Source organism: Aphelocoma coerulescens, chromosome 28 (genome assembly GCF_041296385.1).
Source record: "Aphelocoma coerulescens isolate FSJ_1873_10779 chromosome 28, UR_Acoe_1.0, whole genome shotgun sequence".
Taxonomy (NCBI): domain Eukaryota; kingdom Metazoa; phylum Chordata; class Aves; order Passeriformes; family Corvidae; genus Aphelocoma; species Aphelocoma coerulescens.
In genome coordinates this window covers 6085793-6113728 of record NC_091041.1, presented here as the reverse complement: position 1 = coordinate 6113728, position 27936 = coordinate 6085793, and the positions used below count along the sequence as shown (strand labels likewise).

The 27936-nt window shown below is 66.3% G+C and overlaps 2 protein-coding genes across 2 annotated transcripts; both read left to right on the top strand.

Moving 5' to 3' along the window:
* The first annotated feature begins 69 nt into the window (after positions 1-69).
* On the top strand, positions 70-8151 carry MAP1S (microtubule associated protein 1S). Its single transcript, XM_068997071.1, has 7 exons — positions 70-217; positions 1720-1821; positions 2411-2493; positions 2620-2760; positions 3567-6750; positions 6834-7051; positions 7676-8151. Exons 1-7 carry the CDS (start codon positions 70-72, stop codon positions 7829-7831), a joined length of 4032 nt encoding a protein of 1343 aa, XP_068853172.1. The 3' UTR covers positions 7832-8151.
* Positions 8152-13077: 4926 nt separating this feature from the next.
* FCHO1 (FCH and mu domain containing endocytic adaptor 1) lies at positions 13078-26570 on the top strand. Its single transcript, XM_068997073.1, has 27 exons — positions 13078-13122; positions 13771-13862; positions 13959-14033; positions 14124-14265; positions 14346-14498; positions 15551-15655; positions 16234-16332; positions 16425-16521; positions 16615-16659; positions 16736-16808; positions 17618-17639; positions 17726-17780; positions 17873-18051; positions 18124-18148; positions 18803-18865; positions 18962-19004; positions 19105-19196; positions 19286-19882; positions 20431-20549; positions 21546-21651; positions 21733-21844; positions 21936-22091; positions 23178-23310; positions 23394-23593; positions 24853-24917; positions 25005-25169; positions 26308-26570. Exons 1-27 carry the CDS (start codon positions 13096-13098, stop codon positions 26328-26330), a joined length of 3063 nt encoding a protein of 1020 aa, XP_068853174.1. The 5' UTR covers positions 13078-13095; the 3' UTR covers positions 26331-26570.
* The last annotated feature ends 1366 nt before the right edge of the window (positions 26571-27936 follow it).

The following is a 27936-nucleotide window of genomic DNA, read 5'->3' as shown; positions in this document are numbered from 1 at the left end:
AGTGGGCGTGGCCCGCCCGGCAGTGACGCAGGGGGCGTGGCCAGCGGCGGCGGGCGGGGGGCGCCGAAGATGGCGGCGGCTCCGGTGGCTCCGGCCCCTCCGGCCGCTCCGGCCGCTCCGGCCGCGGGGCCGCGCCGCTTCTCGCTGCTCGCCATCGTGGGCGGCGGCTGCCACCGGCCCGGCCTCAGGGCCGCCGCCCTGCAGCAGCTGGAGCGAGGTGAGACCGCGTGATGCTCCGGGGGATCCTCCCGGACCCGCCCGCCCGCCTCCACCGGAGGAGCCCCCCCTGAGGATGCCCCGTTCGGCCGCGCAGCGCCGGGCTGGGATCGCCCCCATCGGGCTGCCCCTTTCTGCCCCAGCCCCCCGGGATCTGCCTCTCTCCTGCCCCTTTGGGTTCCCAGGATTTGCGCCTCGAAATTCCCAGGATTTGCCCCATTTCCTGCCTCCGCCCGCCTGGATCTGCGGCCTCTCCTGGCCCTCAACCTCTGCGTTTGCCCCTCTGAAATCCCACGATTTGCTCCTTTTTCCTGCCCCAAAATCCTCAGGGGTTTGGGTCCTCAAGCTCTGCTTCCTTCCCAGGCCCCCAGGAATTGCTCCCCCTGGATCTGCCCCGCCAGGATCTGCCCCTTTCCCTGCCCCCCTAAATCCCCAGGAGCTGCACCCCTAAATCTCCAGGATCTTCCCTCCTAAAATCCCAGGATCTTTCCCCCTAAATCCCCAGGATCTGCCCCCCCATAATCCCAGGATCTGCCCCCCTAAAATCCCCAGTATCTTTCCTCCTAAAATCCCAGGATCTTTCCTCCTAAATCCCCAGGATCTGCTCCCTTAAATCTCCCGGGTCTTTCCCCCTAAAATCCCAGGGTCTGCCCCTTTCCCTGCCCCTCAACCCCCCAGGTTCTTCCCCCCATCCCCCCCAGGTTCTGCTCCCCAATCCCAGCATCTGCCCCCCAGGATTCTCAGGATTCGTCCTCCCAGATCTCCAGGATCTGCCGCCCTAAATTCCCAGGATTTGCCCCTTTTCCTGCTGCAGACCCCCAGGATTTACCCCCCCTATTGCAGGGGCCCCCCCCCAGCCCCCACACCCCATTCCTGCCCCTCCCTGAGCCGGGACCAGATCCCAAAATCACGATGGGAGGGACATTTCCAGGCCTGACCCATTGTCCCCTCACGGCGGGACTGTCCCAAACCTCACCAAAACCACCCCAAAACGGCCCCAAACCCTTGTGCAACCCGCGGGCGGTTGCACCATCCCCCACCGATTCTCTGGCCGTTACCGGGAGCACTCAGAGCCACCCAAATTTTTTGGGAACAGGCTCCCAAAATCCCTCCTGGGAAATGCTGAAGGTGCAGCACCTGTCCCGGTGCTGACAGGTAGCCCCGGCGTGCGCCAAATCTTTTTAATTCCTTAATTACCACCTCGGAGGAGGTGCTGGCAGAGCTGTTCCGTGCCCCGAGGGCTCGGGATTTGGGATTGTTGGGATTGGCAGAGCCGGAGCTGCCCTGAGTCACGGCACGAGGAGCTCACCTGCCGGGCAGGTGTTGGCACAGGTGGGCTCGGGGATACCCCAAAAACACCTCAGGGTGGGGTTAGAGGGGGGGTGGATTTTGGGGTGGGTTTTATAGGGTCAGCCCCCACTGGCAGCGTGTGGGTTCTGGGGACGGTGCCGGTGGGTGCTGAGCCCCCTTTCCCAAATTTTTATTCCGTGTTTTTCTCCGCAGGGATCCGCTCGTGGGACATCGACCTCACCTGCTGCAACCTGGACGAGCAGCTGAAGCTCTTCGTGTCCCGGCATTCCGCCACGTTTTCCAGCATCGTGAAAGGTAAAATATGGGATAAAACAGGGAAAAAACGGGGGGAAACCTCTCCCAGAAGCTGGGAAATGGTGGGAAAGGGTGGGGGGGTTGGTGATAAGGGACTCCCCCTCCCCATTCCTGGCTTTTGTGGGAACAGGCCTGGCTTTGTGCCCACCCCCCCCCACATCCAAACCCCGTGATCCCCCCACGTGAGGAGCCGCTTCCTTCTCGCACCCCGGGGCGGGATGAGATTTTCCATGGAGGAATGGAACGGGGAAGACGGAGCTGGGGCCGCTCCGGTGCCTTTTTCCCCCACCCCTTCCCACATCCCACCCCCGCTTGTGTCTTTCCCTGCTTAGAAAGAGAAGGTGAACCCCCAAAACCCCACCCTAGGAGCACCCAGAGCGTTTAGGGGAGGTCCCCACCTGTCCCCCCTCCCCTCCTGTGGCAGGAAGGACACGGGAAATGTGTCCCTTGGCCCCCGCGGTGTCCGGCAGCCGGGACGGTGCCCGTCCCTCTTCCACCGGAAAACCGGGCAGGCCCCGGCCGTGCCACCCCCACGGGGCCAACCCCCCCCCACGGGGGAGGGTGGTGGTCACCCCGTCGGTGCCCACAGGTCAGCGGACCCTCCACCACCGCGGGGATGTGCTGGAGACCCTGGTGCTGCTCAACCCTTCCGACAAATCCCTGTGCGACGAGGTGAGCTGGGAATGCTCCCGCGGGATGAATCCCGCTGCCGTCCCCGCGTCCCCCCCGTGTGTCCTGACGTCCCCCCCCGTGTCCTGACGTCCCCACCCGTGTCCTGACGTCCCCCTCTGTCCCCAGCTGAGGAACCTGATCACGGACGTGTCGCAGCACAAGCTGCTGGTGTTCGCGGGGCCCTGCGTGGAGGACACCGGGGAGCTGATGCTGCAGACCGGCTGCTTCTCCCTGCGGGATTTCATCCAGATCTTCACGGATAAGGAGGTGCGGGAAGGAGCTGGGTAAAGGGGATGGGAGGGGGGGGTGGTTTTGGGGTGGGAGTTGCTGTGTGAGGACGGCAGCGGGAGCCTGGAGGGGTTGGTGGATCTGTGGGAATGCTGCCACGTCCTCCTCCTCCTCGTCTCAGGGGTGTCCTTGCAACGTGTGGGGAAAATCCTGGGGGTCTGCGGCTGGGAAAGGGGCGGATCCTGGGATTTAGGGGGGCAGATCCTGGGAGTTTAGGGAAGCAGATCCCAGGGATTTAGGGGGAAAGATCCTGGGATTTTAGGGGGGCAGATCCCAGGGATTTAGGGGGACAGATCCCAGGGATTTAGGAGGGAAGATCCCGGGGATTTAGGGGGGTGGATCCTGGGAGTTTAGAGGGAAAAATCCTGGGGATTTGGGGGTGCAGATCCTGGAAGTTTAGGGGGGCAGATCCTGGGGATTTAGGGGTGCAGATCCTGGGGATTTAGGGGGGCACATCCCAGGGATTTAGGGGGGCAGATCCCAGGGATTTAGGGGGCAGATCCTCGACTGCCAGGCTGGCGGGGCACTGCCGCAACCGGGGTGGGGGGGATCAAGGAAAGCTCCTCTTGGGGAGCCCCCCAGGACCCTGCTCAGCGGCAGAGGGGGCCGGCACCCCAAAATCCCCCAAAAAGCAGGCAGCGGGTGTAGCTCCAATGGTTTAATGTGTCCCTGGACACCTCCCACCCCCCATGGGTCATCCATGTCCATCCTGGTGTGGGACGGGGGCTGAGGTCCGGCCGCTGTTCCCGGTGCCCCCTCCCACCCGAAGCTCCCCCTCTGTGCAGGTGGGGGACATCCTGAGCTCTGCGGACCCCTCGGCCAAGGCCAGGCTGACCATCAGCTGCCCCGATTTCGGGGAGTGGCGGGACTCGGGCTTGGAGCACCACAACCTGCAGGACTTCATCGAGCTGCGCTACAACCCCGGCTGCGTCCTGCCGGAGATGGAGGGGCTGGAGGAGTTCATGGAGTACCTCTCGGAGTCTCTGGAACCCCAGTCCCCCTTCGACCTCCTGGAGCCCCCCACCATGGTGGGATTCCTGAAGCTCTCCAAGCCCTGCTGCTACATCTTCCCGGGCGGGAGAGGGGACTCGGCTTTCTTCGCCGTCAACGGCTTCAACGTCTTGGTCAACGGCGGCTCCAACCCCAAATCCTCTTTCTGGAAGCTGGTGCGGCACCTGGACCGCATCGACTCCATCCTGGTGACGCACGTGGGCACGGACAGCCTGCCTGGCATCAACAGCCTGCTCCAGAGGAAGCTGGCCGAGCTGGAGGAGGACCCTTCCCAGAGCTCCCAGGGCAACGGCGACTGGGCCAAGAACCTCATCTCGCCCGAGCTGGGCGTCGTCTTCCTCAACGCCTCCGAGAAGCTGAAGGACATCGAGGGCGACTCGCGGGTGCTGAAGAGCTGCGACGAGGCCGCGCTGACCCTGCACTACCTGGAGAAGTTGGGCATCCGGCCCAACCTGCTGGCCCGGGACAGCGGCCCCCGCGCCGAGCCCACCGTGCTCTTCCAGAAGATGGGCGTGGGCCGGCTGGACATGTACGTGCTCAACCCCGTGAAGGGCACCAAGGAGCTGGAGTTCCTCCTGCAGCAGTGGTCGGGGAACGGCTTCCCCAAGGAGCAGGAGCTGCCCCTGCAGTGCCTGACCTCGGTGTGCGTCCTGCTCGTGTGGCACCCCGTGAGCCGCTCCGAGAAGATCATCCGGGTGCTGTTCCCCGGCTGCACGCCCCAGGCTCGGATCCTGGAAGGGTTGGAGAAGGTGAAGCACCTGGAGTTCCTCAAGTACCCCGTGGTCACCAAGAATGACCTGAAGGGGACGTCGCAGGTGGAGAAGCCGCTGAAGCAGAGGAGGGCGGAGAGCAAGGAGAGCCTCAAGTCGGGCTCTAAGCTCAGCTTGGTGGAGGCCGGGGCGCCGGCGCCGAAGGAGAAGGCTCTGAAGGCGGAGAAGAAGGAGGTGAAGCCTGGTGGGACGAAGGAGAAGCCAAAATCCCTGGGGGACGCGGCCAGAACGGGGTCGGAAGAGGAGAAAGCCAAGGATGGCCGAGCCAAGCCGGACTCGGCGGCCGAGAAGGCGAAGGGGGACGCGAAGCTGAAGCTGAGCAAGGAGAAGGCGGCGCCCAAGAAGGAGCCGACTGCCAGGAAGGAGGAGAAGAAGCCACCGAAGAAGGACGAGGGGGCCGAGGCGAAGGCGGAGCCCAAGAAGGAGGTGAAGGTGGTGAAGAAGGAGGCGAAGGCCGAGACGCTGCGGAAGGACTCAAAGGACAGCAAGGCCGAGGCCAAAGCTCCGGCCAAGGCTCCGGCCCGGAAAACGCCGGTTCCGGAGAGCCGCAAAGCCCCGGCCAAGGCCGGCAGCATCAAGAAGACCCCGCTCAAGAAGGAGCCGGACAAAACCAAGGCTAAAACTCCCCGGAAGGAACCGGGGACGTCGGACGGCTCCAAATCCTCCTCCCCCGAGGAGATGCTGCCGGAGGCCGAGCGGGAGGGCGGGAGGAGGAGGAAGGAAGAATCCACGGATGAAGGCATCGCCACGGCCGACAGCGAGCTGGAGCCTTTATCCCTGGAGAACGGGGGGAACCAGCGTCCGGGGGTCCCGGGGGATCCGTCCTGCCTGGAGAACGGCCTGGAAGACCCTGACAGCCCCCAGCGGCTGCGCTACCTGGAGAGCAGCCCCCTGCGAGCCGTGTGCCCCCCGTCGCCCATGGCCAAGACCCCCAAGAGCGACCGCAGCGTCAACTTCGACCTGACGCCCACCGGGCTGCTCAACCACGGCCCCGAGGGCGCCGACGATCCCTGCGGCAGCTCCGAGGAGAAGACCCTGGAGATGATGTCTCCGGCCAGCTCGGGGCCGGCCAGTGCTGGCCACACACCTTTCCACCAGTCGCCGGTGGAGGACGGCGCGGAGGAGCCGGGCAGCGGCGCTGGCCGGCAGCAGAACGCGTGGCCGGCGGCCGGAGGGGGCAAGGCCGCGCAGGACGGCTCCGTGCCGGACAAGCAGGCGGGGTGCCTGTCCCTCAGCCCCTTCAAGGATGACGTCCCCGACGTGTCCCCCACCATCACCACGCCCTCGCTGCCGGCCGAGGTGGGCTCCCCGCACTCCACCGAGGTGGACGAGTCGCTCTCGGTGTCCTTCGAGCAGGTGCTGCCACCGGTCAGCGAGTCCCCGCCGGACGAGGGCCGGCGCTCCCGCGGCTCCGGGGACGCGCCCGAGCCCGAGGCCACCAAAGGGGGGCTGTCGCTGCCGCTGCGGCCGTGCCACCACCCGCCCTGGGCCGACGGGGACGCCGCGCCGCGGCCTGGCCGCCGCTCGGACTCGCCCCACGACGTGGACCTGTGCCTGGTGTCCCCCTGCGAGTTCGAGCACCCCAAGTCCGAGCGGTCGCCCTCGGCCGCCGCCAGCCCGCGGGAGCTGTCGGACAGCGACCCGTCGCAGGAGCTGGTGCCACCCCGGGGCCGGCCGGGCGAGACCCCCCCCACGTCGGTCAGCGAGTCGCTGCCCACCCTCTCCGACTCCGACGTCCCTCCGGCCACCGAGGACTGCCCGTCCATCCTGGCCGACGGGCTGGAGTCGGACGAGGACTCGGAGCGGCCGCCCCGCGCCGTGGCCAGAGCCTGTGACCCGCTGCCAGCCCCCCTGAAGGACCCCTGTCCCCTCCCCGCCCAGCCCGGAATCTGCATGGTGGACCCCGAGGCGCTGCCCCCCGGCCGGAAGGAGCCCCCCGGTGCCAGGGTGAAGAGGACCCCATCCCGCGTGGGCTCGGCGCCCGCCGCCCCCAAAGCCGAGCCCCCGCGTGCCCCCGCCTCGGCCACCAAGGCCAGGCCTCCCGCCAGCGCCGCCGGGGACAAGGACAAGGCCAGGCTGCCCCTTGGGGACAAGAAGGGCCCGTCCAGCGGGGACCCCCGTGCCCCCGGCAGCGCCCGCGGCGCTGGAGCCCGGCCGGCGGCCGGAGCGGGCCGGGCATCACCGGCAGGTACGGGCGGGGGGGGCCGGCGGGGGGGTGGCACTGTGGGGTCTGTGGGGGCTGCTGTGACCACGGTCACCCTGTCCTGGCAGGCACAAGGGCTGCAGCCCCCCAGGGACCCCCTGTCTACGTGGACCTGGCGTACCTGCCCGGCTCCTGGAGCGCCCGCACGGTGGACGAGGAGTTCTTCCGGCGGATCCGCTCCCTCTGCTACGTGGTCAGCGGCGATGACCACCTGAAGGAGGGGGTCCTGCGGCCGCTGCTCGATGCCCTCCTCACGGGCAAGCACCAGTGGGGCATCGACATCCAGGTGAGGTCCCGGCTCTGGGGGTGTGGAGGGGTGGGGTTGGCACCCTCACGGTGCTGGAGAGGTGATAGGATGTCCTGGGGGTCCCTTCTTGGTCCTGGACGGGTGACAAAGTGTCCTGGGTGTCCCTTCCTTTTCCTGGAGGGGTGATAGGATGTCCTGGGTGTCCCTTCCTGGTGCTGAGGGGGTGACAAAGTGTCCTGGGTGTCCCTTCTTGGTCCTGGATGGGTGACAAGGTGTCCTGGGTGTCCCTCCCTGGTGCTGGAGGGGTGATAGGATGTCCTGGGTGTCCCTTCCCAGTCCTAGGAGGGTGACAAAGTGTCCTGGGTGTCCCTCCCTGGTGCTGGAGGGGTGACAAAGTGTCCTGGGTGCCCCTTCCTGGTGCTGGGCGGATGATACGATGTCCTGCGTGTCCCTTCTTGGTCCTGGGGGCTGATAGGATGTCCTGGGTGTCCCTTCCCAGTCCTGGAGGGGTGACAAAGTGTCCTGGGTGTTCCTTCCTGGTGCTTAGAGGGTGACAGAGTGTCCTGGGTGTTCCTTCCTGGTGCTGGGAGGGTGACAAAGTGTCCTGGGTGCCCTCTCCCAGCGCCCAGGGGTGGTGACAGAATGTCCCTGCCGTCCCCTCAGGTGACTTTGATCCCGACCTTCGACTCGCTGGTGATGCACGAGTGGTACCAGGAGACGCACGAGCGGCAGCAGGAGCTGGGCATCACCGTGCTGGGCAGCAACAGCACCGTGGCCATGCAGGACGAGACCTTCCCCGCCTGCAAGGTGGAGTTCTGAGCTGGCACAGGGGGGGGCACACGGCGTGGCTACCACCCCCAGCCTCCTCCCCAAGCCCCCCGCCACCCCTCTCTGAGCCCCCTCCCCACGGAGCTCGGAGGGGAGGGACGGGGGGACAGCAGTGGGGGGGAAGATGGGGTCGTGTCCCGCTCCCCACCTCCGCCACCACCCCCCCAACGCCGCGTGGTCCCCGCATGCCCACGCCAGCCACGCTCTCTGCACCCGCTGCCAGCCCGGGGAGGGGACAAGGGACCAGCTGGGGGTGGGAGGGGGTGGCAAGGTGTGGCCCCCACCGTGCTGAGCCGCCCCCCCCCCCCCCCCCCCCCTCACGGGCAGCTCGATGGAACAGGGTAAATTTTGGTGTTTGGGTAAATTTTTGGTGTTCGGTAAATTTTGGGTTTTTTTTTTTTGTTCTCCCCCCCTCCCCACCATTCCCTGGATGAGCCCCGGTTTTTCCCCTCCACCCCAAATAACCACAGTGCTCAAAGGTGGGGGGGAGGGGCTGGGTGTCTTTTTTGGAGATGGGGGGGGCACAAAGCTTGGACAACCTCGGGGGTCCCATCCCTGAGGGGGGTGGGATTGGGGGGGCTGCTGCTGCTCTGGGGTTGTCCCTGGTGTTTTGACCCCTCCCTCCCCAAAAAGCCCCCCCCAAAACAACGGTTGTAGCCCCCCCCAAAATTGATTGTACCCCCCCTTCACGTGCAGCATCCTCCCCCCCCCAGGCTGAGACCTACCCAGCTCGCTGCACTGATGGCCCTTCCCTCCCCAACCCCCTCCCTCCCCCTAAATTTTGGGGTGAGGGGGCTGAAGGAAGGCACCACCCTCCCCCTGCAGCCCCTCATTTTTTTGGGGGTGGGGAGGGAGTGGAAAGCAGCCCCCCCACATCCACCCCCACCCCCGTGAGTTGCTGGAAGCTGTTCAAAACCAAACGTCACGTGCAATTTTTAAGGGGTTTTTAGGAGCGGAGAGCTCGAAAAAGTGGGGGGGGTCAGGGTGGGGCTGGTGGGGGAGGGGGGGGAACACAAGATGTGACCCTCCCCCCCCCTCCCCAAAATCCCCCCTCCCCAAATTCTCCCCCTCGGGACAAACACTAACCCGTTTTGTAGGAGGCTCCTCAATGGTTCTTTTTTTGTAATGACTTTTTAAGATAAAAAAAAAAAAAAGCCAACAACAAAAAAAAAAAAAAAAAAAAGAAAAAAAAGAAAAAACGACAAAAATCGTGAAAACTGAAGAAACCAAACCTTTTTTGTTTTTGGCGGGGGGGGGAGAGGGAATTTATTTATCTTTACACCCTTCCCCCCCTCCCATAAATGCCCGTGGGGGCTTTTACCTTCGATTGTATCGTCCTACGTGTTCGGGGAGGGGGCACTGAATGTTTCACCTTTAGTGCTTTAAATCGTTTTTTTTCTCCTCAGCTGGAAGGTTTGGAGGTTGGGGGGGCGGTTTTTTTTTTTTTGTGGGTGGGTGGGGTGACTGTGACCTCTCCCCCCACCCCAAAAACCCCGCCCCTGCCCGTGGCTAGTGGCACACGCTCCCTGTCTTGCACGCCACGTTCCCGTTTGGCAAATGTGTGGAAAACGAGCATTAAAGAGGATCATTCCCAGTGGATTTGTGTCTCCTGGGGTGGTTTTTTTTTTTGGCGGGGGGTGTCCCCGATGGATTTGGGGAGGGGGTGGGAAAAGGATGAGTTGGGCAGGGAAGGAAGGGGGAGTTTGGGGTTGTAGCTTGAGGCGGGAAAGGGGTTTTGGGGTTGTTGTTTTTTTTTTTTGAGGGGGTGGGAGGGAGTTCTGGGGTTGCTGCTGGTGGTGGGAGAGGGGTTGGGGGGTTTGGGGGGGTCCAGGGTGTCACGCGGGGGGGGTTGGAGAGGGGTCGGGGGGGTGTGGATGCGCTGCGGCAGCACCGAGGCTGAGGCTGGATGCGGGGTTGCCATGACAACTGCATCCCCATCCCCATCCCCATCCCTGGCAGCCCCAGCCCCGCCGCCCCCGGCCCCCCGAGGAGGAGGAGGAGGAGGGGGGGGGGGGCTGCAGCCGCTGCCTTCGGCCCCCGTAGCTTTTGGGGGGGGGATTTTGGGGGGGGGGTTTGGAGCCTCCTCGGTGCTGCGGGGGGGGTGGGGGTGCTGCGGGGGGGTGGGGGTGCTGCTCGGTGCGCGAGCCTGGCACGAGCAGGGGACAAAACCGCTTGAAATCCCCCCGGACCCCCCCCCCCCAATTCCCCGTTCCACCCCCCCCCCCCCCCAGCCAATCCCAAACCTCCCCTTCCCCAAAATCTCCTCGTTCCCAGCCCCTTGCTCCATCGGGGGTGTTTTGGGGAAGGGGCTCCTCGGGCGCTCCTGGGGGGGTTCGGTCCCTTGGAGCCCAGGGGTGACCCCCGGGGTCGGGGCTGTCCCTGTGTCCCCCCCCCAGGCCGCTCTGAGCCCCCCGCTCCGGTGATTTCCCAGTGCTGTGACTGGTCCCAGTGGCTTTGGGAGCTTCATGGCCGTGGGGAGGGGTCCCAGCGGGGGCTTCTCCGCCACTGCCACCCGACTGGGGGCTGCCAACCCGCGCGGGGACACCGCGGGGTCACGGAGGTGACAATGCCCGTGGTGGCAGCGCCGGCAGAGGCTGATCCTGGCTGAGCCGCGCGTGGAGCTGGGGAGGGGTCTGCACCCCCCCGCCCCCCCCGAGCCCACCGGCGGTGCCACCGGCTGGGCCTGGCACTGCCACCGCGGCGCGGTGACACCTGCCAGGTGTCACCGGCACAAAAGGCAGCGTAACCGAAGCTGTCCCGTGACGTCCCCGCCGTCCCAGCTCCGGTGGCACCGCGGGCTGGCGCGTTCCCCATCCCGGCGGGATGTTTGGTTAATTCCCGACGGGAATGTCCCGTCTCCCCCCCCCCCCGCCTCCCCGCCCCGGGTCCCTGCCCTCCGTGCCCGCTCCCGCAGCTGCGCCGGTGACAGCTGGAGCCGGGGCATGAGCTCAGCGGGGTGCGAGGCACCGGCTGGTACCGGCGGTGGTGGTGGAGATGGGGGGGGGGACAGCCCGGGACCGCGGGTGCGGTGACAACCGGCAGGGTCGGGTGGGAGCCGCTGCACCGGGAGCAGCATCACGGCGAGCTCGGGGGGAGCGGCAGCGTGCGCGGCGGTGGCAGTCCTGGGAAGGGCGCGACAGCTTGGGATCGGTGACAGCCGGGGGACGGCGCCAGCTCCAGCGCCAGGTCTCCGGTACAGGCGGCTCCGCTCCCGCATCTCCCCCCCGCGCCGCTCCCGCCGCGCTTTCGGGGCGGCGGCCGCTTTAAAAATGCAAATCAGCCCCCTCCCCGCGCGCGGCGCGGCGGCGCCTCGGCCAATGGGAAGCGGCGGCCGCTGGCTGCGGTCACCGCTGCCGGGCGCGCTGACCAATGGCGACGCGGCTCGGCGGGAGGGGGCGTGGCCAGCGCCGCCCCCGGCGCGGTCCCGGCGCGGTCCCGGGGCGGCGGCGGCAGCGGAGCGGGGCGGGGGCGGCGGCGGCCCCGCAGGTGAGTCCCGCGTCCTCCCCGGAGCGGGCACCGACCCCCGGCCCCGCGCCCCGCACAGGGGTCCCGCCTCGGAGTCCCCTAAGCCCCCGCCCCGCCGCGCAGCCCCCCCCCCCGGCCCCGCCGTTCCCGCGCGGGTCCCCCCCCCGCCGCCCCCGCAGCATCGCCCTCACCGGGGCGGGGGTGCAGCCCCGCGCCTCCGCCGCCGTACCGGAGATCCCCCCCCTTTGCTGTGCAGCGCGCTCCGCTGCACCGCACCGCGCCCCGGCGCCCCCCGTTAATAAAGCCCCGGTGCACCGGTGCAGCCCCCGCTGGCCACGATCCCGCTCCTGGTGCTGCGGGCGGCCCCCCCGCGACCTCCCCCCGCTGCAGGTGCAGGGCTCGGTTTGGCGCTTTCCCTCCTTTTTAATTTTAGGGGTGCACGCCCCGACCCCCCCCGCGGTGCCTCCCGTTCCCCGGGGGTTCGGGGGGCGCAGCCCCCCCCGGTTCCCGAACCGGGCCCCCTCCCCGTTGCCCCCCGCATCCTTCGGGGGGGTCCCCCGCGCCCCCCGCGCCCCCCGCGCCCCCCGCGCCCCGCTGAAGGTCACGGCTGCGTGTGGCCAGAGCCGCGGGGTTTCGGGGCGCAGGCTGGGGGGGTCTCTGGGGTGACCCTGCCGCAGCTCCCCCACCCCGCACCCCGCACCCCGCACCCCCCGTCCCGCTCGGGGACTCGGTGGCCCCCGCCACCAGCGGGGACTTTGGCCGGCGGCGCGTTCGTGGCGTTTGCGGCCGCTCGGCACCGGCGGGGGTGGAGGGGGGGGGTCCTGCGGTCCCTGAGCCCCCCCTGGCCCCTCCCAGCTTCCCCCCCCCCCAACTTCGACAGGAGGGAAATGGGGGGGCCGCGCTGAGCCCGCCCCGCTCGTGACACAGGTGGCTGAGCCCGTGCGGAGGGACCGGCGAGCACGGGGGGGGGGGCTCGGAGCGGGTTTTGGGGGGGCTGCAGCGCGCTCTGACCCCCCATTTAATCCCCCCCAGACCCCCGGCACGCCGAGGATGCTCGGGGGGGCCCCGCGAGCCCCGCAACAGCCCAGGGTGAGTCGGGGAGCGGGGGGGGGCCTCCCCCGGTGGCGCCAACCGGGCGCGAATTTTTGGGGTTTCCTGTTTTTCTCCGGTGCATGATGGGCAGCGCGGCCGGGGGAGGGCACAGCCAGGGCTGGGGGGCACAACCTGGGCTGGGGGGGCACATCTGGGGGTCACCCCACTGAGTGCTGGTGGGGGGGGGGGGTTGCTCTGCTTGGGGACCCCCACCCAGCACGGCACATTTGGGGTGGTCGGGACACTCGGATCCTTTCTTGTGTAGGGCGGGGGTTCCCCGGGTGGTGCGGGGGTGTTTTGGGGGGAGTTTTTTGGGGGGGCACGGGCACGGCCGGGTGTGGGAGCAGCCGCCGCACGCAGCAGCCGCTCATTTATTATTTATCTGCGTATCTGGTGTCGGGCCCAGCGCCGCCCCGGGGGCCCCCCCGGTGGCCCCCCCATCTCCCACCGGCACCTCGGGGTGCCGCACACACCTTGGGGAGGGGTCCGTGGTGGGCGGGGTGGGTGTGGGGGGGGTTGGATCCCGCGGTTTCCATAGTCACGGGCCTGCGTTTTCCCGGGAAAATTGATCAAGACGGGTGGGTGCCGGTGGGGTGGGGACCCCGCTGAGCCCCCCACCACCCCCGGTAAGGTCCCGGTGTCCCCCCAGGGCGCCGGGAGTTGAGCTGCGGGGTCCCCACCCCCCCTCCCCGGCCAAGATGTCCTATTTCACCGAGCACTTCTGGGTAAGCCCGGACCCCCCACCCTTGGGTGCCCCCCGCCCTCCAGGGGTGCCCCCCACCCCTCTGGGCTCACCGCAGAGACCCCTCCTCCCCTCTCCCCCTGCCCACCCTTGGGGGAGGTGAATTTTCAAGGCCTGGCATCTTCATCAATGTTGTTCATTAATTAATTGGGGGGTGTCTGGGGGTCTCCCAGCTGCGGTGACACCGCTGTCCCCCTCCCCCCCCCCCCTCCATGGGGGTCCCCAGGCTGGGGAGGGGGGCACGGAAGTCGCGTGGTCGGGGTTTCCCGGTTCGTCTGGCAGCTGCCACCACCTTCCTCTTCCTCCTGCCTCAGTTTCCCCTGGGGCTCCACCTGCACCCCCAGCCCGGCGTGTGCGGGAGGGGGGGTGGGGCTGAGGGGAAACCTCTTTGTGGGTGGGGGGGGCAGCACCCAAAAGAACCCCGGGGGCGTTTGGGGTTCAGCCCAGCCCTTCCTGCCCCGGGCACCCCAGGGAGCCCCCGGGGCTGGTTCTGGGTGGGGTTGGGGGGCTGAGCGCCCCAATCTGGGGGGGGGTTTGGGTCACTCCAAGCGCTGATCGTGGTGCTCCCAGGGAAAAGGGGGTGTGGGTCCCTTGGGATTTGGGATCTGAGGGTGGGGACACCCCCCGGCAGGGCGAGAAGAACCACGGCTTCGACGTCCTCTACCACAACATGAAGCACGGGCAGATCTCCACCAAGGAGCTCGCCGACTTCGTCCGGGAGAGGTACCCGGGCGTGGGGACAACCTGGGTCCCCAGAACCCCCGCGGGTGTCCCCAGAATCCCGGCTCCATCCCAAAGCCCCCTCCCCACCACCCCCAGGGCTGCCATCGAGGAGAACTACGCCAAGGCCATGGTGAAGCTGTCGAAGATGGCCACGAACGGGACCCAGCTGGGGTACGGGGCGGGGTCTCATCGGGGAGGAGTCCGGGGCACCTCGAGGTGGCTTTGGGGACCTCGCTGACCCTCGCCCTGGCCTCCACGCAGGACTTTTGCGCCGCTGTGGGAGGTTTTCCGCATCTCCTCGGACAAGCTGGCCCTGTGCCACCTGGAGCTGATGAAGAAGCTGCACGACCTCATCAAGGAGATCTCGCGCTACGGCGAGGAGCAAGGCCGGGTGCACAAGAAGGTACCGCGCTCCCCTCCTCCATCCTGTCCCCTCCCCGGCGTCCCAGGACAACCCCAGCCCAGCCCGCTGTCCCCTCCCAGTCCAAGGAGGAGGTGTCAGGGACGCTGGAGGCCGTGCAGCTGCTGCACGGGGTGGCCCAGCTGCTGCCCAAGTCCAAGGAGAGCTACCACAGCAAGTGCCAGGAGTACGAGCGGCTGCGCAAGGAGGGCACCAGCCAGAAGGAGATCGACAAGGTGACACCCCCGAGTGTCCCTGTGTCCCCTCAGGTGGTCCCTGTGTCCCCTCAGGTGGTCTCTGTCTTCCTGTCCCTTCCGTGATGGTCCCCGAGTCCCCTTCAGTGGTCCCTGTCCCCTCGCACCGGTTCTTGTTCTTCCTCCCCGTGGTCCCTCTCACCCCCCCCTTAGTGGTCCTTGTCCCTTCCCTGGTGAGTCTTGAGCCTCCCTTGATGGTCCTGTTGTCCCACAGTGATCCCTGTCCCCTCCCTGGTGATCCCTGTCCCTCCCTGGTGTCCCTGTCCCCCCCAGGAGGTCTCTGTCCCCTCCCTGATGGCTCCTGTCTTCCTCACGGATGGTCCCTGTCCCCTCCCTGGTGGTCCCTGTCCCCCTGGGTGATCCCTATCCCTTCCTTGTGGATGATCCCTGTCCCCTTCCTGATGGTCATTGTCCCCTCCCTGGTGGTCCCTGTCCCTTCTGGATGGTCCCTGTCCTGTCCCTGGTGATCCCTGTCCCCTGCCTGATGGCTCCTGTCTTCCTCATGGATGGTCCCTGTCCCCTCCCTGGTGATCCCTGTCCCTTCTGGATGGTCCTTATCATTCTTGTGGGTGATCCCTGTCCCTTCCCTGTGACCCCTGTCCCCCTGGGTGGTCCCTATCCCTTCCTTGATGATCCCTGTCCCCTTCCTGCTGATCCCTGTTATTCTTGTGGATGCTCCCTGTCCCCTCTCTGATGCTCCCTGTCCCCTCTGGATGGCCCCTGTCCCGTCCCTGATGATCCCTGTCCCCTCTGGATGGTCCTTATCATTCTTGTGGGTGATCCCTGTCCCCCTGGGTGGTCCCTGTCCCCTCCCTGGTGATCCCTGTCCCCTCTCTGGGTGCTCCATGTCCCCTCTGGGTGATCCCTGTCCCCTCTGGGTGCCCCAATGCCCCTTCTAGGTGATCCCTGTCCCCTCTGGATGATCCCTGTCCCCCCTTCTGGATGATCCCTGTCCCCTCTGGGTGCTCCCTGTCCCCTCCCTGACGATCCCTGTCGTTCTCCTGGCTGTGCCCTGTCCCCGGCCGGTGGCACAGGCGGAGCTGAAGTCCCGGAAGGCGGGCGAGGCGCTGCGGAGGGCGGTGGACAAATACAACGCTGCCCGCGCCGACTTCGAGCAGCGCATGCTGGACTCGGCCATGGTGGGCACCGCCGGGATTTGGGCTCCACTGGGCGGGCAGGGATGGGAACTGATGGGATTTGGGAAGGGATGGGCATTGGTGGGATGTGGGAAGGGGTGGGCACTGATGGGATTTGGGAAGGGATGGGCACTTGGGGACATGCCACCCTCCTTGGGGACACGCCACCCTCCTTGGGGACATGCCAGCCTGACTGAGCCCCATTCCTTGGAGATGCTGTCCCTTGGGAATGTGCCACCCTGGCTGTGCCAAGCCTTGGGGACACTGCCACTCTTCCTGAACCCCTTCCCTGTCCGCATGGTGATCCCTGGGAACATCCCACCCATCCCAAACCCCCTTCCCTGCCCACCTGGGGACATCCCACCCATCCCAAACCCCTGTCCATGCCCACCTGGGGTCATCCCACCCATCCCAAACCCCCTTCCCTGTCCACATGGTGATCCCTGGGGACATCCCACCCATCCCAAACCCCTTCCCTGCCCACCTGGGAACATCCCACCCATCCAAACCCCTTCCCTGCCCACCTCCCGATCCCTGGGGCCATCCCCCACTTCCTGACCCCGCGTTTTTCCCCACTCCAGCACTTCCAGGAGGTGGAAGAAGCCCACCTGCGGCACATGAAGGGGCTCATCGGCTCCTACTCCCACTCCGTGGAGGACACCCACGTCCAGATCGGCCAGGTGAGTCTCCAGCTGCGTGACCCCCTCCCTATTCCCATTTTCCCTCTTTATTTCATGTCCCCTTCCCTATTTTTCCCCCCCCTCGCCTCCAGGTCCACGAGGAATTCAAGCAGAACGTGGAGAACATCGGCACGGAGATGCTGCTCCGGAGGTTTGCCGAGAGCAAGGGGACGGGGAGAGAGCGGCCAGGTGAGGCTGGGGGGTCCCACCTGGGCAGGGATGGATCCGAAATGATCCCGGATGATCCCGGATGATCCCGGATCATGCCGCTCTCCATGGCAGGAGCGTTGGATTTCGATGAGTACCGGCTGGCTCCAGCGCAGGAAGGCAAGTACGTCCGCATCCAGCTGGGAATTCCGGGGGCTGCGGGGGCTCTTCCTCACCCTGTTCCCGCTTTTCCCAGGACCCAAGAGGAGCCGGAGCAAAGCGTTCCGGATCCCGGGCTTGAGCCGTAAGGAGCGGGAGCGTGATGCTGTGTAAGGGCCTGAATCCCGGCATCCCTGCATCCCTGCATCCCTGGATCCCTGCATCCCTGCATTCCTGGCATTCCTGCATCCCTGGATCCCAGCATCCCTGAATCCCGGCATCCCTGCATCCCTGCATTCCTGCATCCATGAATCCCTGCATCCCATATCCTGCATCCCAGCATCCCTGCATCCCTGCATCCTGGCCTTCCTGCATCCCTGTGTCCCTGCATCCTGACATCCCTACATCCCGGCATCCCTGCATCCCATATCCTGCATCCTGGCATTCCTGCATCCCTGGATCCTGGCATCCCAGCATCCGTGCATTCCTGCATTCCTGGCATCCCTGCGTCCCGGCATCCCTGCATCCCATATCCTGCATCCCAGCATTCCTGCATCCTTAGATCCCGGCATCCCTGCATTCCTGCATCCTGGCATTCCTTCAATCCAACATTCCTGCATCCAGAATTCCTGCATCCCTTTGTCCTCGGATCCCGGCATCCCTGCACTCCTAAGTCCTGCATCCTACATCCCTGAATCCTATATCCCTGCAGCTGGCATCCCCGAATTCCCGCATCCCCGAATTCCCTCATCCCCCGATTCCCTCATCCCCGAATTCCCGCATCCCCGAATTCCCGCATCCCCCGATTCCCACATCCCCGCAGTCCCACATCCCTGCATCCCCCAATTCCCGCGTCCCCCAATTCCCACGTCCCCCAATTCCCGCATCCCCCAATTCCCACATCCCCAAATTCCCACATCCACGCATCCCACACCCCTTCCCCGCTCCAGCACCTGACTCTCCCCCTGTCATTCCCCAGGGAATCTCCGGATAACGACCTCGTGAGTGTCCCAGTGCCCCCCCCCCTACCCCAGCACCGCCATTCCCAAACTGGGAGCACTGGGAATGTCCGAGCGTGTCCCCGCAGGGCTGCCCGGAGGTGGACGAGGACGGATTCACCGTGCGCCCGGACATCGCCCGCAGTATCCTTGGGATGCCGTGGGAAAAGCGGGGGGGTTTTTGGGGGGATCCAGGGGGAATTCCAAGCGGGAGTTGCCTTGACGGGGGTGCTCAGGCGAGGCGGAGAATCCCGGCTGTTCCTCCAGCGATTCCGACTACGATGAGGACGAACCCCGGAAGTTTTACGTCCACATCAAACCGGTGCAGCCGCGGGAAGCGTCCGGCAGCGCCGAGGCCACCGTGGAGCAGCTCAAGGCCACCGTGGGAAATCTCATCCTGGCCCCCGGCGTCGGGGTGAGCCTGGGGGGGCCGCGGGGATTCCCGGGATTCCCGGGATCACCTCAGCCCTGTCCCCTTCTCTTGCAGGGCACTGTCAGGAGGCAGGCGTCCCGTAAGTGGCACCGCGGGCGTGTGGCAGCCTGGGGGTGGCATCGAGGCTGAGCCCCAATCCCTGGGGATATCCCGTCCTTCCTGAGGGCCATTCCCTGGGGATATCCCGTCCTTCCTGAGAGCCTCTCCCTGGGGATATCCCGTCCTTCCTGAGCCCCAATCCTTGGGGACATCCCGTCCTTCCTGAGAGCCATTCCTTGGGGATATCCCGTCCTTCCTGAGCCCCATTCCTTGGGGATATCCCGTCCTTCCTGAGCCCCAGTCCCTGGGGATATCCCGTCCTTCCTGAGCCCCATTCCCTGGGGACCTTTAATCCTTCCTGAGTCCCCTCCCTTGGGGACAATGCCACCCTTCCTCACACCCATTCCTTGGCGACATCCCATCCTTGCTGAACCCCATTTTTGGGGACATCCCACCCTTCCTTAAACCCACTCCTTGGGCACATCCCACCCTTTCCCAACACCCGTTCCTTGGGGACATCCGATCCTTCCTGACCCCCCTTCCTTGAGGACAGTCCCGCCCTTCCTTAAACCCAATCCTTAGGGACATCCCACCCTTCCTAAGCCCCATTCCCTGTCCACTTGCCGACCCCTGGGGACACCCCACCCTTCCCGAGCCACCCCAGAGCTTCCCTCATGGTGACATCCCTCCGCAGGACACGCGGCATCCCTGGCCCCAGCCTCGGGTGACACGGACCCCGAGGGGACACTGGCGGCGGGTGAGGCTGGGCCGGGGGTCCTGGGGATGTGGGGGGAACACGAAGGGGGGTGGCATTGTCCCCAAGGATGCAGCGCCGTGTCCCCTCTCCCCGCAGGTGACAGCGCGGGGAGGGGTCTCCCAGCAGCGCCGGTGAACAGGTATGGGGCAGGGGGGGTTTGGGGTGCCGTGGGGTGGTCACCCCCCATCCCTGGGGGATCCCAGGCAGGCTCTGAGCCCCCCCCTCTGTCCCTGTCCCAGCGGCCCCGGGAAGCCCCCCCAGGACACGCTGCCCTCGGCCGCTCTCTTCGGGCCCCCCTTGGAGTCGGCGTTCGAAGCGGAGGAATTCCCGGGTGAGGATTTGGGGTGCGGGAGGGAGACCCCCTTTGGGATGGGGTGGGGTGGGGAAGGGGGCCGCGCTCTGACCGGGGCTGTCCCGCAGCCCCCCGCGCCTACGTCCTCACCTCGTCCTCGTCGCCCTTCTCGTCCTCGTCCCCGGAGAACGTGGAGGACTCGGGGCTGGACTCGCCCTCTCACCCCGCCCCCGGACCCTCCCCGGACTCCCGGCCCTGGACCCCGCAGCCGGGGACGCCGCAGAGCCCCCTCCCCAAACCGGACCCGCCGCTGCCCCCCCCCTCCAGCAGCGCCTGGGCCCCCCGGCCCCGCAGCCCCTCCGGTCGCCTCCCCGAGCCCCCCAACTTCGCCGTCTTCAGCGGCCCCGGCGCCGAGGGGCTCTGGGGGGACGGGGGGGCCGCGCCCCGGGGGCGCAGCCGCTGCCTCAGCGGCCCCATCCCGCGAGAAGCCCCCTCGCCAGACCCTTTTGGGGAGCCCCCGGCCTGGGGCAGACCCCGCAGCCCCGGGGGGGAGCAGCCCCCCCCGACGCGTCCTTCCTCCAACTCGGCCTCCTCCTCGTCCTCGTCGCCGGCCCCCCCGAGCCGGGGGGAGTCCTCCAGCCCCTCTCCCTGGACCTGCCAAGGGCCGGGGGTGAGGCTGAGCGAGGGGGGCACGGCGGGGACACCCCCGTTGCAGTCGGAGCTGGGTGAGTGGCAGGGGGTGCTGCCCCCCCCCATTGTCCCTAAATCTGCCCCCCATTGTCCCTAAATCTGCCCCCCATTACCCCTAAATCTGCCCCCCCATTACCCCTAAATCTGCCCCCCATTACCCCTAAATCTGCCCCCCATTGCCCCTAAATCTGCCCCCCCATTACCCCTAAATGTGCCCCCTATTATCCCTAAATGTGCCCCACATAACCCCTAACCCTGCGCTGCATTGCCCCGAATTCTGCCCCCCAATTACCCCAAGCTCTGCCCCCAACTCTGCCCCCAATGACCCCCAACTCTGCCCCCAATGACCCCCAACTCTGCCCCCCATAACCCCAAACCCTGCCGCCCCATCACCCCCAACTCCGCCCCCACCCCGCCCCACCCGAGCCGCGCTGAGCCCTGCCCAACTCACGACACCTCTGACCCTGCTGGATCCTGGGCGGGGGGGGGGGGTCCCTGATCCCTGGGGGGGATCCCTGATCCCTGGGGGGGGTCCTGCCGTGTCGGGGCTCTCTCCTCACCCCCTCCCCTTTGTGCCCCCCAGATTCTGCCCCCCCCTGGCCCAGCGCAGCCCCCCGGGACGTTCCTCTCGTGGCCCCCCCGCGCCGCTCCCGCACGAAGCGGCCGCCGGCCGGGCCGGCCGCGGGCAGCAACAGCGACCTGGTGCGGGGCTGGGCCGGGGGGCGCGGGGACCCCCGGGCTGGGGCACCCCCGGGTTGGGGGACCCCCGGGAGGGGCGGTCAGACAGGCTCCGGCTTCCCAGTGCTCCCAGTATGGGAATGGCAGCGTCGGGGAGGGGGCACTGGGAGGAAGATTCCCTGGGGAATGGCAGCGGGAGAGGGGGGTGATGGTGCGGGGTGTGGGAATTCAGGGATTCGGGACTCCGGGAATGCCGGGTGCAGGGATATAGAGTTTGGGGATGCGGGATTTGGGAATGCCGGGGTATAGGGTGTGGGAATTCAGGGGTGAGGGGTGCAGGATTTGGGAATGCAGGGGTGCCGGGATGTGGAATTCAGGGATTTTGGGAAGGCAGGATTTGGGGAATGCAGGGGTAGCCAGGGATGCAGGGATGTGGAATTCGGGGGTGCAGGGATGCAGGATTTGGGAATTTGGGGATGTAGGATTTGGGAATTCAGGGGTGCAGGGATGCTCATATGTGGAATTCGGGGGTGCAGGATTTGGGAATTAGGGGGATGCAGAATTTGGGAATTTGGGGATGCAGGATTTGGGAATCCGGGGATGCAGGGGATGCAAGATTTGGGAATCCGGGGGTGCAGGGCACGGGATGTACGATTTGGGAATTTGGGGATGCAGTGATGCTCGTATGTGGAACTCAGGGATGCAGGATTTGGGAATCTGGGGATGCAGGATTTGGGAATTCGGGGATGCAGGGATGCAGGATTTGGGAATCTGGGGATGCAGGATTTGGGAATTCGGGGATGCAGGGATGCAGGATTTGGGAATCCGGGGGTGCAGGGATGCTCGTATGTGGAATTCGGGGATGCAGGATTTGGGAATTTGGGGGATGCAGGATTTGGGAGTCTGGGGGATGCAGAATTTGGGAGTCTGGGGGATGCAGGATTTGGGAATCGGGGGGTGCAGGATTTGGGAATCGGGGGGTGCACACACACCCACACGCCCCCCGCCTTGCCTCCGCAGTCGCGCTCGCTGAGCCCCTCGCCCTCCTGGAGCTGCGGCCCCTCGCACTCGGCGCCCGCCAGCCTGGGCGAGCGCGGCTTCTTCGCCGTGGCCCCGCCGGCGCTCGGTGGGTGCCGGGGGGCTGTTGGAGGGGGTGGCATGGGGGAATCCCAGCCGCTCTTTGACCCCCCCCCCGCCCCCTCCCCAGGGCTATCGCGCGGCCCCAGCCCCGTGGTGCTGGGCTCGCAGGACGCGCTGCCCGTGGCCACCGCCTTCACCGAGTACGTGCACGCCTATTTCAAGGGGCGCGACGCCGACAGGTACGGGGAGGGGGGGGGGGGGACCGGGCGGGGGGAGGACGGATCCCGGGGGTCCTGGGGCATCCCCTGACCGCCGGCGTGTCCCCGGCAGCTGCCTGGTGAAGGTGACGGGGGAGCTCACCATGTCCTTCCCCGCCGGCATCGTGCGCGTCTTCAGCGGCACCGCGGCCCCTCCCGTGCTCAGCTTCCGCCTCCTCAACGCCGGCGCCATCGAGCAGTTCCTGCCCAACGCCGAGCTGCTCTACAGGTGCGGGGACGCGGCGGCACCCGCGGGACAGCCCCGGGCAGGGCGGGGAAGCTGGGGGGGGGGGCGCGGTGCTGGGGGGTGTGGGGGGCGCAGGGAGTTCGGGAAGGGGTGGGTGAAGGGATGGGGGTGGGTTTTGGGGTGTCTGGGGATGTCTGGGGGATGCAGGGAGTTTGGGAAGGGGTGGGTGAAGGGATGGGAGTGGGTTTTGGGGTGTCTGGGGGGCACAGGGAAGTGGTGGGTGAAGTGATGGGGGTGGGTTTTGGGGTGTCTGGGGGTGTCTGAGGGATGCAGGGAGTTTGGGAAGGGGTGGGTGAAGGGATGGGAGTGGGTTTTGGGGTGTTGGGGGATGCAGGGAGTTTGGGGAGGGGTGGGTGCAGTGATGGGAGCGGGTTTTGGGGTGTCTGGGGGACGCAAGGAAGTGGTGGGTGCAGTGATGAGGGTGGTTTTTGGGGTGTCTGGGGGGCACAGGGACCTTGGGATGTGGTGGGTGCAGTGATGGGAGCAGATTTTGGGATGTCTGGGGGATGCAGGGAGTTTGGGAAGTGGTGGGTGAAGTGATGGGAGTGGGTTTTGGGGTGTCTGGGGGATGCAGGGAAATGGTGGGTGCAGTGATGGGGGTGGGTTTTGGGGTACAGAGTGTCCCCGTTTTCTTGGGGATGCCCCCAGGAGCTGAGGGATGCAGAGATGGGGAGCTGAGTTTTGGGGTTCGGGGGTTCCCAGGGGTCTGGGTGTCCTGTGGAGCCGGGGGGGGGTGCAGCAATGGGGAGCTGAGTTTTGGGGTCCTTGGGCATCCTGGGAGCTGGGGGACGCAGCAATGGGGAGCTGAGTTTTGGGGTTTTTGGGCATCCTGGGGGATGCAGCAATGGGGAGCTGAGTTTTGGGATTTTTGGGCATCCTGGGGGATGCAGCAATGGGGAGCTGAGTTTTGGGGTTTTTGGGCATCCTGGGGGATGCAGCAATGGGGAGCTGAGTTTTTGGGCTCCCAGCGCTCTGGGCATCCTGTGGAGCTGGTTTGGAGCTGGGTACCGGGCTGCTGAGTTTTGGGGGTACCCAACCCCTGCTGCCCCTCTTCCCCCGTGCCCCCAGCGACCCCTCCCAGAGCGACCCCAGCACCAAGGACTTCTGGCTGAACATGGCAGCGCTGACCGGGCACCTGCAGAAGCAGGCGGAGCAGAGCCCGGCCGCCTCCTACTACAACGTGGCTCTGCTCAAGTACCAGGTGAGCCCTTCAGGGGACCCCTCGTGGGCACGGGAGGGTCTCAGTGCCCCCCTAAACCCCCTCCTCACCCCGGTGTGCCCCAGTTCTCGCGGCTGGGCCCCGGCTCGGCGCCGCTGCGGCTCTGCGTGCGCTGGGACTGCGCGCCCGGGGCCACGCGGGTCAGCGTCGAGTACGGCTACAACGCGGCCGCCCTGGCACTGCCCGTGCCCCTCGCCAACGTCCACGTGCTGCTGCCCGTGGAGGAGCCCCTGACCAACCTGCGGCTGCAGCCCGCGGCCAGCTGGTAACGGGGGCAAGGGAGGAGGAGTGGGGGGCTTGAACCGCCTCGGGGTGGGAGGGTCTGAGCCTGGATGGGGTGGGGGATGCAGGGTTTGGGGTCCTGAACACCTGCCAAGGGTGGGAGATGCAGGGTCTGGGGTCCTGAACCTGCCAAGGGTGGGAGATGCAGGGTCTGGGGTCCTGAACCTGCCAAGGGTGGGAGATGGAGGGTCTGGGGTCCTGAACCTGCCAAGGATGGGGGATGCAGGGTCTGGGGTCCTGAACACCTGCCAAGGGTGGGAGATGCAGGGTCTGGGGTCCTGAACACCCCCAAGGGTGGGAGATGCAGGGTCTGGGGTCCTGAACACCCCCAAGGGTGGGAGATGCAGGGTCTGGGGTCCCAGAAACCCTCCAAGGTGGGAGATGCAGGGTCTGGGGTCCTGAACACCCCCAAGGGTGGGAGATGCAGGGTCTGGGGTCCCAGAAACCCTCCAAGGTGGGAGATGCAGGGTCTGGGGTCCCAAAAACCCCCCAAGGGTGGGAGATGCAGGGTCTGGGGTCCCAGAAACCCTCCAAGGTGGGAGATGCAGGGTCTGGGGTCCCAAAAACCCCCCAAGGGTGGGAGATGCAGGGTCTGGGGTCCCAGAAACCCTCCAAGGTGGGAGATGCAGGGTCTGGGGTCCCAAAAACCACCCAAGGGTGGGAGATGCAGGGTCTGGGGTCCTGAACACCTGCCAAGGGTGGGAGATGGAGACTCTGGGGTCCAGAACCTTCACAGGGTGTGTGACACGGGGCTGGGGGTCCCAAACACTTCCAGAGTGGGAGATGGAGGGTCTGGGGTCCCAAAAACCCCCCAAGGGTGGGAGATGGAGAGTCTGGGGTCCTGAACCTTTACAGGGTGGGGGGGCCACAGGATCTGGGGTCCCAAAATCCCCCAGAGGGAGGGGACACAGGGCTGGGGGTCCTGAGCTCTCCCAGGATGGGAAACGCATCCCAAACCTGCCCAGGGGGGGAAACGCAGGATCCGGGATCCTGGACACCCCCAGGGGGATCCCAAACTTTCCCCAGGATGGGAAGCACAGGAAGGGGGGTCCTAAATCCCCCCAGGGTGGGAGAAGGGGACCCTGGGATGGGAAACGGGAATGCTGAGCTTGGAAAAGGGAACCTTGAGCCAGGAACCGGGGACGCTGATGGGGTAAGGAAGGCAGAGAGGTGCGGCTGGGTGGCAAGGGGTGGATTTTGGGGGGCGCGTGGGGGCTTGAGGACACCCCGTTATCCCGGCAGGAACCTGGAGGAGAAGCGGCTCCTCTGGAAGCTGCTGGACGTGCCCGGTGCCCCGGGGCAGGGAGGTGAGGCCGGGCCCGCCCTGCTCGGCGGACACGGGGTGGGGGTCCCGACCGACCCCTCCCCTCCCAACCCCTGCGCTGTCCCCCCAGGCTGCGGGCGGCTCTCGGCCAGCTGGGAGCCCCTGGGGGGGCCCAGTAAGCCCAGTCCCGTGGCCGCCCAGTTCAGCAGCGAGGGCAGCACCTTGTCGGGAGTGGAGGTGGAGCTGGCGGGCGCCGGGTACCGCATGTCGCTGGTCAAGAAGAGGTTCGCCACAGGTACGGCCCTAGAGGGGGGGTCCCGTCCCCACGGCCTTGGGGGGTGCGGGGTCCTCTCCCCATCGCCTGGGTCCTGGGGGAACAGAGGGTCCCTTCCCTGGGGTACTGAGGGTCCTTTCCCTGCCCCTTGGGGTGCTCGGGGGTCCCTTTTCTGCCCCTTGGGGTGCTCAGGGGTCCCTTCTCTGGGGTACTGAGGGTTCTTTCCCTGCTCCTTGGGGTGCTTGGGGGTCCCTTTTCTGCTCCTTGGGGTGCTCAGGGGTCCCTTCTCTGGGGTACTGAGGGTCCTTTCCCTGCCCCTTGGGGTGCTTGGGGTCCCTTTTCTGCTCTTTGGGGGTGCTCAGGGGTCCCTTTCCTGCTCGGGGTCCCTTTCCTGCGGTACTGAGGGTCCTTTCCCTGCTCCTTGGGGTGCTCAGAGTCCCTTCTTCGGGGTACTGAGGGTTCTTTCCCTGCTGTTTGGGGTGCTTGGGGTCCCTTTTCTGCTCCTTGGGGTGCTCCGGGGTCCCTTTCCTGCTTGGGGTCCCTTCCCTGCCCCTTGGGGTGCTCGGGGGTCCCTTTTCTGGGGTACTGAGGGTCCTTTCTCTACTCTTTGGGGTGCTCGGGGGTCCCTTTTCTGCTCGGGGTCCCTTCCCTGCCCCTTGGGGTGCTCAGGGGTCTCTTCTCTGGGGTGCTGAGGGTCTTCTCCCTGCCCCTTGGGGTGCTCGGGGGTCCCTTTTCTGCCCCTTGGGGTGCTCGGAGTCCCTTCTCTGGGGTACTGAGGGTCCTTTCCCTGCTCTTTGGGGTGCTCGGGGGTCCCTTTTCTGCTCAGGGTCCCTTTCCTGCCCCTTGGGGTCCCTTCCCAGGAGCACACAGGGGTCCCTTTCCTTCCCTTTGGGGTGCTCGGGGTCCCATCCCTGGGGGTCTCTCCCTGCTCCCCACGACCCCGGGGTGCTGAGATCCCTTTCCAGAGGGTCCCTTCCATGCTCTCCACAATCCTGAGGGGGCGTGGGTCCCCTCCCCACCCCCCCAAACTCCTTTCCCCCCCTCACTGGGCCATGCCTGAGGTCGCTCAGTTCGGTGCTGGCACCGTGCTCCGGCCGCTGGGCAGTGCCCATCCTTTGGTGGGGCCGTTCCCTCCTCCCTGCCCGCCTTTCCTCCGCAGGGATTTACCTGGCAGGGTCCTGAGCCGCCTCCCAGCCCCCCCCGAGCCCCCCGGGCTTCTCCTGTGGTTGTGTGAACTGGAAAACACTGGATGGAGGGAGGCTGGGGAGGGGGCTCTTCCTCCTCTTCCTCCTCTTCCTCCTCTTCCTCCTCTTCCTCCTCTTCCTCCTCTTCCTCCTCTTCCTCCTCTTCCTCCTCCTCCTCCTCCTGTCGCTGTCCCCGCTCTGTCGCTGTCCCCACGTTGTCTCCTGCTCCCCCCCCGCCGCCCTCCCCTGTGCTGTGAAGGGAGCAGGAGCTGCTCTTTTATTAAACATTTTATTTTCTAATAAACCGGCCCCGCCGGCTCCCGCCTCCCTCCTGCCACGGCGCCCGTCCCATGGATCCCATCCCATGGATCCTGTCCTATGGATCCCATCCCATGGATCCCATCCCATGGATCCCATCCCATGGATCCTGTCCCATGGATCCCGTCCCATCAATCCCGTCCCATCCCATCCCATCCCATCCCATCCCATCCCATCCCATCCCATCCCATCAATCCCATCCCATCCCATCCCATCAATCCCATCCCATCCCATCCCATCAATCCCATCCCATCCCATCAATCCCGTCCCATCAACCCCATCTCATGGATCCCATCTCATGGATCCCATCCCATGGATCCCATCCCATCAATTCCATCCCATCCCATCCCATGGATCCCATCCCGTAAATCCCGTCCCATCAGCCCCATCTCATGGATCCCATCCCATCCATCCCATCCCGTCCCATGGATTGCATCCCATGGATCCCATCCCATCCCATCCTATGCCATCAATCCCATCCATCCCATGGATCCCATCCCATCAATTCCATCCCACTCCATCCCATCCCATCCCATCCCATCCCATCCCATCCCATCCCATCCCATCCCATCCCATCCCATCCCATCCCATCCCATCCCATGGATCCCGTCCCATAAATCCCGTCCCATCAACCCCATCTCATGGATCCCATCCCATCCCATCCCATCCCATCCCATCCCCAGCCCTCCCGGAGCTCCTTGGAAACGGCGCCGGCGGCTCCTCCCCGCGGGGAAACTGAGGCAGGGAGGGCTGGCAGGGCTGTGCCGAGGTGCCTTGGGCGGGTGGGCAAAGGGGTGGGTGGCACCTCCAGGGGGGAGATTCCCACGGGATCCTGGGCATCACCGGGGTGTCCCTGGCTGCGGTGTGAGAGTGGCACCAAGGGATTGGGGATTCTGGGGACCTTGGAGGTGTCTTCAGGGAGGTTTGGTGGCTCTTGGTGGCATTGAGGGCTCTGGGATGGTGCCACTACCTCGGGTAGGGACCTCCTGGATGTGTCCCTGTCCCAGTGGGAGTATCCTGGGGTCCCTGGGGTGCCCCCAGCTGTGAGGGTGGCACTGGCTCTGCACCAAGGGACTGGGGGTGTCTCTGGGGACGTTTGGTGGCTCTTGGTGGCATCGAGGGGTCTGGGATGGTGCCACCACCTCGGGTAGAGACCTCCTGGATGTGTCCCTGTCCCAGTGGGAGGATTCCTGTGGGATCCTGGGGTCCCTGGGGTGCCCCCGGCTGCGGTGTGAGGGTGGCACTGGCTCTGCACCACGGGGGTGTCTCTGGGGAGGTTTGGTGGC

Bases quoted from the DNA above. Each gene is read 5' to 3' on its own strand.
- MAP1S (XM_068997071.1), top strand. From the start codon at position 70: ATGGCGGCGGCTCCGGTGGCTCCGGCCCCTCCGGCCGCTCCGGCCGCT. The intron at 2,494-2,619 runs GTGAGCTGGGAA...CTCTGTCCCCAG, and splicing joins ACAAATCCCTGTGCGACGAG to CTGAGGAACCTGATCACGGA. The intron at 7,052-7,675 runs GTGAGGTCCCGG...CCGTCCCCTCAG, and splicing joins AGTGGGGCATCGACATCCAG to GTGACTTTGATCCCGACCTT.
- FCHO1 (XM_068997073.1), top strand. From the start codon at position 13,096: ATGTCCTATTTCACCGAGCACTTCTGG. The intron at 18,866-18,961 runs GTGAGGCTGGGC...CTCTCCCCGCAG, and splicing joins CGAGGGGACACTGGCGGCGG to GTGACAGCGCGGGGAGGGGT. The intron at 25,170-26,307 runs GTACGGCCCTAG...TTTCCTCCGCAG, and splicing joins CAAGAAGAGGTTCGCCACAG to GGATTTACCTGGCAGGGTCC.